This window comes from Chinchilla lanigera, unplaced genomic scaffold (assembly GCF_000276665.1).
Source record: "Chinchilla lanigera isolate Chin_1 unplaced genomic scaffold, ChiLan1.0 scaffold00015, whole genome shotgun sequence".
NCBI lineage: Eukaryota > Metazoa > Chordata > Mammalia > Rodentia > Chinchillidae > Chinchilla > Chinchilla lanigera.
The window spans coordinates 9,586,450-9,594,805 of NW_004955416.1; the positions used below are offsets into that span (position 1 = coordinate 9,586,450).

Genomic DNA, 8,356 nt, shown 5'->3' on the forward strand with positions numbered 1-8,356 from the left:
ATTTGTAGTAGCTAAATCTTAGAAACAACCCAAATGCCCATCAACTGAGGAATGGATGAAAATGATGTGTTTTTTTTTTAATACAATGGCATACTGCTCAGCCATAAAGAGGGATGAAGTTGAGACATTTCGAGGTAAAAAGATGCACCCTGAAACCATACTCTTAACTGAAATAAATCAGACACACAAGTATAAATATTGCATTCTCTCCCTGGTGCAAGAATCTGAAAGAGTAAATAAGAATTTGAAAGAGTAAATACAGACCAAAATGTATAATAGGTATTGTGAAATAGGAAGAAATTGTTCAAAAGAGGAATGAGGGAAGGGGAAGGAGGAAAGGAAGGAAGGGAAAAGGAAAAAAATGATCAAGAATAAAATGGAAACAAAGCTTTGTAAATAGGGAGGGGAAGAGGGGTTGAAAGGAGGGGAGGGGGATTGGGAAAAAGAAGAATCAAAATACGTCATATACAGGTACAAGTGGCCCCCAGCTAGTATATTTCAGTTTCTTAGTTGTCCAGGTGATAGTTCCTATTCCAGTTCTGGTTGCTCCTGTCTCTTAGGAACAGCTGCTCACTGCGATGCACATTGTATAAACCAATCCTCAACTGCCAAGCCATTCTGCCTCTGTACTTCCTGCTGGCTTATCCCATATAAGCCCTAGACCACCAGCGATCGGGGCCTGACATTCTGGGAATGTTGTGAGTTCGAGAACAGCCTGGTCTACAAAGTGAGCTCAAGGCCAGCCTGAACTGCATAGTGAGACCTTGTCTCAAAAAAAAAAAAGTGAAATTATTAAATTGAAACCACAGTACACAAGACTAATAGCCCACTGCTCACCCGCTGATGTACTGGGAAATTTCCACAAAGAAAGAAGATGCACAACGAGCCTCTTCACTGTCTCCTTCACCCTGACAAAGGGGCAGTCCTGAAAAAGAAATTTTGCAAGCTGAATTTATGAATGTTATCCAGTCTACAAGTTACACTCCAATTTAATGGTTCTACAACTTGTTCCACCTGTCAACTTTGCCCCTTACCTCTGAGTAAGTCATTTAAGCTCGGAACTTCAGTTTTATTGTATTAAAATGGAGATAGCAACACCACCTTTCTATCTGTTGTGAGGGGTGGTTATGGCACATTTGAATAGTACTCTCTTGTTTTAAAATGCTTTTGCTGGGTTGGAGATGTAGCTCAGCGGTGCAGCGCCTGCTTGGCAAGCGCGAGGCCCTCAGTTTGATTCTCGGTACCAAAAAATAATTAAATAAATGAAAATAAAATAAAATGCTTTTGCTTATGCATTAATTCGTCTGAATAGTCATGATTAAAATTACCCTGAGTGATTCTGTCTTATCTCGAATACTGCGAGCACATTAACACATCACTACCAGCTTGAACCACCAGTGGTATAGAAATGACTGTCCTATCCGGGGCCGTGTATCACTAATGGTACACATGGATCTAATCACTTTTAGTGGTCTTTTTATTAATAAAACTAGTCAAAAGCTGCCAAATGAGACAGTGATGCCTGTACCAGTGGTGATTCAAGTCCACCTCACAATGAGACACAGGACGCATGGCCCCATCATGATCATGTTAATTTTCCAAAGAAGATCTTGTTAAGGACCCACTTCCACAGTGATCTTCCTACCTTAGTCCACCAAGTGCTCCGACAAGAGGCAGCGCTCAGGCGGTAACTGGGGTGACGGGAGTGACTGGACATGTGATGCTTTGCCTGCCTGCCAACTACTCACCTGCTGCAGTGCCTGCCAGGCCACGGACCCTCCTGATCCATGGTCTGGGGTTGGGAATTGCTTCCCTGTGATGTGCAGACACTGAACATGGTTTCACATGATTGAGGGCCCTTTGTACTTCTTCGGTGAGGTATCTGTTAAGGTTTTTTGCTATTTTTCCCCCTGAGACAGGGACTTCCTTTGTTACCCAGGCTGGCCTCAAACTCTTGGGTTCATGATCCTTCTGTCTTGCAAGTAGCTCGGGCTACAAATGTGTATCACTATGCTTAGCTATATATATATATTTTTTTTTTCCTTTTTTTTTTTTTTTTTTTTTTTAGACAGAGTCTTGCTATGTAGTTCAGGCTGGCCTTGAACTCATGGCAATCCTCCTGTCTCAGCCTCCCAAGTGCTAGGACAACAGGCATGTGCCACCAGGTCTGGCAACACATTTTTAAATTGAGTTTTGTTTTGCTTTTTCTTTTTTCTCAGTACTGGGAATTGAACTTAGGGTCTCTGCCCAGCTTTTTAAAATTTTTTGAGTCAAGGTCTTGCTAATTGCCCAGAGTGGCTTGAACTTTTGATGCTACTGCCTAAGCCTCCCAAGTGCTAGCATTACACACACATACTGTTACCGGGTTTTTGGGTGCTGGAGTCACCTAGAGGTGGTTTCTAGTTTTTTTCTGTCCTGAGCAAAGAACTAGTCAAGACAAGTGCAAATGGTCCAAGTTTTATTAAAGACAGGAAAAGAAACAGGCTCTGCAGAGTGAGTGCGGGCCAAGTTCAAAGTAGAAAAAGTAGTTACATCCTGCAGTGTGAGGCCAGGTCACCATGCAAGATTGAACACAGAGGCCTTTTTGGACAGGGTCTTGCTACGTAGCCAAGGTTGGCCAGGTAGGAATGCTCCTATGACAGCATCCTGACTGTGGGGATTACAGGGGTGTGCCACTATGCCTGGCTAATACTTCTGTTGTTTCTCTTTTTTTTTGTTTCTTTCATAAACAACATAAGCAAATATGAACATATGTGAGCACATATACACATAAATTACCTTACAAAAGGAGCTACATTGTAACTACTGTTCCGTACTCTGGTTTTTTCTCCTTAATAATATACCTTGAGATCACTTCACTTCAGTAGATCTTACTCCTTGTTTTCTTTTTTTTTTTCTTTTTGAGACAGGGTCTCGCCATGCAGTTCAGGCTGGCCTTGAGCTCACTTTGTAGCCCAGGCTGCTCCTGAACTTGCAACTATCCTCCTGCCTCAGCCTCCCAAGTGCTGGGATTACAGGCGTGCGCCACCACGGCTGGCTCATTGTCTTCTATACCTTCACAGCATTCCATTATATGGATATACCATAGGTTACATCACCCATCCAATGATAGATAGGTAAATTGTTTTTGATCTTTTGATATTTCAAAAAATGCCACAATAAATATGTTACACTTACACAATTTCATAATTTTATCAGCTAAGCCTGGGGATAGATTCATAGTCTCTACTCTCTTCCTCTTTTCTTTTGACTGGGTTTTGCTCTGTTGCCCAGGCTGATTTTGAACTCTTGGGCTACAGTGATCCCCCTGCTTCAGTCTTGGGCCTAAGTGGGACTGTGGGCATGTGCTACTGCAAACAGCTGGGACAGATTCTTAGAAGTGGAACTGGTGGATCTAAGGGTAAATGAGTATGTAATTGTGGTGTATTTTATTCTACTGCCATTGACTTTGTCATCTAAATTATCTGAACTTTTAGTAGCTCTTGTTGGTCATTACTACCCAGACCCAGACTTTTTTTTATTAAAGACCACACTCTAAAAGGACAATTGCAATTTCAAAATGTTATATTTTCAAATGAATGTTTATTCAAAAACATTTAATGAGCACTTGCTGAGGGTAGCGAAGGTTGCTAGGTACTTGAGGTCAAACGGGAGGATTCTGAAGTTTGTTCTGTGTCTAGGAAACTTAACCTAGGGAATGAGGATGAGACAGAAAGGAGAAGGAGGAAAAGAAGTAGAAGAAGAAGGCATAAGTACAAAGAACTATAAAATATGACTGGAAGTGAGAACTACAAGGTAAACAAATTAGTTGAATATTTTAATGAAGAACAGTTTCATGGACAGGCTAACAAAAGGTTGAAAGTAGTCAGATAGGGCTAAACCTTGGACAGACCTTGAGAATGAGGATTTTTTTTTTTTTTTCCGGTACTGGGAATCGAACTCATGACCTTGCGCTTGCCAGGCAGGCGCTGTGCCACTAAGCCAAATCCCCAGCCCCGAGAATGAGGAATTTGAATAAAAGGGAAAGCAGTTCCAAACATTTTCCTGGATATCTGCAGAGCAGAGGATGTGGTGTCAGGGAATTATCACTTTCATACTTACTCTACCTTTCCCTGTTCCAATGGCATCTGTAAAGAAACAAATGAGGCCAGGCATGTATAATCCCAGCACTTGGGAGGCTGAGGCAGGAGAACTGTCATGAGTTTGAGACAATCTGGGCTACACAGTGAGCTCAAGGCCAGCCTGAACTACACAGCAAGATCTTGTCCCCAAAAAACAAAACAACAAATGAATAACCATCCAACAAAGGACACATAGGGCTTAGAAATACATAATGCGATTAATCACAAGCATAATTAATTTTTCATGAACAAATGTTATTTAGAGCCAACACTCCAATGGGAGTTTTACCTGTGTCTACTGTAAGAAGTATTTGAAGTATATGTGCCATGGTGATCAGATGGAAGAGATAAAGCTGGTTATAGGCGGAACTAATTGATGAAGGCTGCAGATCGACAGTATCATCCCAATACAAAGATGGAAATGCCAGCACAGCACCTACCTATGAGGGGAAAATGGATATCAACTTGGGCCATGAAAAAAAGACCAACATAGGGGCCAGGGATATAGCTCAGTGGCATAAGTGCTTGCCTGGCAAGCCGGAGGTCATGAGTTCAATTCCTGGTACCAAAAAAAAAAAAAAAAAAAAAGACCACCATGAATGAACCTCACAACAAAATACAAAGGACACCAAATGCTATACTTGCTCTTTTTTTTTTCCTTTTGGAGACAGGGTCTCGCTATGCAGTTCAGGCTAGCCTCGAGCTCACTTTGTAGCCCTGGCTGGTCTCCGACTCACAAAGATCCTCCTGCCTCAGCCTCCCAAATGCTGAGATTATAGGCATGCACCACCACGCCCAGCACAATTTTTTAAAAAATAACACTATATTTTTCCTAGAAATTCGATAGAATATCTTACAGTATAATGCACCATAAATAGAGGACAGATACCATCACTTGGCTATCCATTTGCTGTGCCTACTTATTCTAGGTTGAAGTAGTGGTACTCAGCTGTGCAGTACGGAAGATTCAACACCACAATCACTCAGGGAACTTAACACTGATACACAGGCCTCAACACAGTCTAACCCAATTAGAACACCTGTGGATACAGCCTGGTTATTAGCATTTTTTTTCTTTCAGCGTTTCCCAGGAGGTTCCAAAGGAGTCAGGATTGACCACTACCAAGTAGAGGCCCGGGTAATGAGGGATGCTAGACAATGAGGGAGGGGGTTGCCGGCTGAGCATAGTCCACCCACCAACTCCATGCTCCGAGCTCATCACTGCTTTCTTTGTAACAGTGGTTTTAAAGGAATGAGACTGTTTCAAGGGGGAAAGTTCTGCAAGAAGCTCAAACTTCACATTTGTCCATAGGTGTCCTGGGAAAGCACAGATGCACCTATAACCCAGGGCTGACACTAAACATTTAATGGTTTTAAGACCGCTCACAGTGTCAAATTAAGGAAAGGGGACAGGGACAGAAAGAATAATGCAGAATCAGAAAAAATTTATATATATGAGGTATAATAAAAATACTGTGAATATGTAAATAAAAAACACATATTACAGTTCAAAGGCACATTAGCATTAATCTGCCTGAAAATACGCACTTTGGAGGATTTTTTTGCCTTTTTTTTGTCTTTTTGAGATAGGGTTTCACTATGCCATTCAGACTGGTCTTGAACTCACTTTGTAGCCCAGGTTGGCCTCAAACTTGCAATGATCCTCCTGCCTCAGCCTCTCGAGTGCTGGGATTACAGGAGTATGCCACCACGCCCAGACAATATTCTCACTTTGGACACACGTATCGTTCTTGCCACTTTCTGAAGCAGGTCTAGAAAGTCCTTCTTCATGAGCGTCTTTAGCTGCACTGCCATGGCTATCTTGATATCCTGAATTCATTCAAAATGTTTATCTTAGGGCCAGGGATATAGCTCAGCAGCACAGTGCCTGCCTAGCAAGTGCAAGGTTGCTAGCCACAAAATTCCCGGCACAAACAAAAGGCAACAAAATGTTTATCTTTTATGGTCATTTTGACTTTAGGGATGAGTCGTAAATTGCACTGTGCCGGATCTGGTGAGTGAGGTGGGTGAGAACACACCGCAGCGTGTTTTTCAGCCAGCCTTTCCACTAGACGGCACTTGGCAGCAGCATCCAGCGTATTTCTGATCACACCTTGGCAAGACACTCATGAAAGAGGACTTCCAGAACTGCTTCAGAGAGTAGCCAGAATGATGGGATAAGTATGTCTGAAGTGAAGGGAAGGAATTTTACGGGGATTAATGGCAACGCGTGTCTTTTACTGTGATAAACATTTTTACACGTAAATATTCCCTGTACGTTTTGCTCACCCCTTTCACACCAATTAATATAATCAACCAGAACAAGATCAATTAGAAAGTAAAAGGCAAATATGTTTTCATTTTTAAAGTATTTTGACGGTCTGAATCAAATCTATACCTATTTATAAACAGAAAGGAAAAGAGACTAAACTTTACCAAATTTATAAACTTGAAAAGAGTATGACTTTGAAGAAAATGCATACAAAATCATAAACGTGATAGTTTCAAAAAAATTCTACTGAACACTTACCAAAACATGAAATAGATCTATAGATAGAAGGCATGGTGTATCTTCTGATCTTAGGTTAGGAAGCACAACTAAAATAAACAAAAAGTTAACATAATTCAGTCAGTAGGATAGCAATGTAGTTAAATAAAAAGCAAGGTAGAAGCACGCAAAGGGAAAACTTAACAGGGTTATAAAACACAGAAACCAGTATATCATACCTTCAAGACACAGGAACCGTAACAAAAGATAAACTAAACTGGGAAAAGGCTACTAGAAAACCTTTAACAGAGCCAGGCGTGGTGGCGCACGCCTGTAATGCCAGCACTCAGGAGGCTGAGGCAGGAGGACTATTGCGAGTTTGAGACCAGCCTGGGCTACACAGTGAGCTCAAGGCCCACCTGAACTGCATAGAGACCCTGTCTCAAAAAGACCAAGCAAGCAAACAAACAAACAAACAAACCCCTGAAAACCTTTAATATAATTTAAGGATTGAAAGATAAGATCTAGGAGTAACAGGTGAATGAACTAAGGTAAGTGAATGAGAGCTTGTTTAAGAAACACTTGCTAGGCTAGGGGTTTAGCTCAGTGATAGAGCACATGCTTAGATATGTGAGGCTTTCGGTTAAATCCCCAGCAGCCCTTCTTCCTCCAAAATGCTAAATAAGATTTGCTTTTATAAAAAACTCTATTTCTTTCTCCCCTCACTGAGTATTTCTGAACGTTCTGTAATACGTATTATGTGAACAGATTTGTGGTGGGGAGCAGGGAGAACATGTAAAGCGGTGTAGGCAAAATGGATACAGAAAACCCCTCTGAACAAAACACGTAGTGATTCAGGTGGGCTGATATGATGGGGAGGAAATGGAGACAGTGCAAAGCGTTCAACTTTCTAACACAGCCATTTCTAAGAAAAAGCAATCAATCCACAAGTCAGGGAAAGAATGGCAAAGAAATAAAGAAGTGGAGGCAATAGGAATGGTTTTGTATATATAAAAGTGGAAGAAATGAATTACATCTCAATAAAGCTATTATTTTAATAAATGAGTGGGTGTGGTGGTGCACATCTGTAATCTCAGCACTTGCGAGGCTGAGGCAGAAGAGTCCCTGTGAGTTCAAGGCCAGCCGGGGCTACACAGTGAGTTCAAGGCCAGCCTGGACTATAATAGTGAGACCCTGTCTGAAAAAAATTAAAAATTAAAGTAAAAAGAGGAGAGCAGACTCTTCACACTCCTTTCCTTCCCTTTCCTTCCTTCCCTCCCTCCCCCCTCCTTCCTTCCTTTCCTTTCCTCCTTCCTACCTCCCTTCCTCCTTCCCTCCCTTCCCCCTTCCTTCTTTCCTTCCTTCCTTCCTTCCTCCCTTCTTTCCTTCCTTTCTTCCTTCTTTCCTTCCTTCCTTCCTTCCTCCCTTTCTTCCTTCTTTCCTTCCTTCCTTCCTTCCTCCCTCCCTCCTTCCTTCCTTCCTTCCTTCCTTCCTTCCTTCCCTCCATAAGTTTGATTACTGAAGTAAGATTACGCAAGTAAGTATGATTACCACTCAGTAAGTATGATTAGTATTTGCTACATTATTAGAGAAACTGAAATGACCCTAGGAGTTTTGTCGTTAACTCGCAGTGTGGCCCTAACAAGTCACTGCTAGGTCTCACTTGCTCACATTCAATGTTTTCCAAGGCGGGAGGGCCGGCACAGCCCTGCTCCCCCAGCACTCTGGAAAGCTGAAGCAGGGGGAC

General features: G+C 42.0%; 1 protein-coding gene across 4 annotated transcripts in view; it reads right to left on the reverse strand.

Annotated features, from left to right (window-relative positions):
• Window positions 1-8,356, reverse strand: part of Ubr1 (ubiquitin protein ligase E3 component n-recognin 1) — a 159,924-nt gene that overhangs the window by 14,822 nt on the left and 136,746 nt on the right. For 3 of the 4 annotated variants that reach the window (XM_013512443.1, XM_005381366.2, XM_013512444.1), the window contains exons 38-40: window positions 6,652-6,719; window positions 4,411-4,561; window positions 838-925 (exon numbers count right to left, since the gene is read on the reverse strand). In XM_013512443.1, the coding sequence (XP_013367897.1) occupies window positions 838-925; window positions 4,411-4,561; window positions 6,652-6,719 (307 nt within the window). The remainder of the gene's footprint in view (window positions 1-837; window positions 926-4,410; window positions 4,562-6,651; window positions 6,720-8,356) is intronic. The other variant, XM_013512445.1, reaches the window with a different exon arrangement.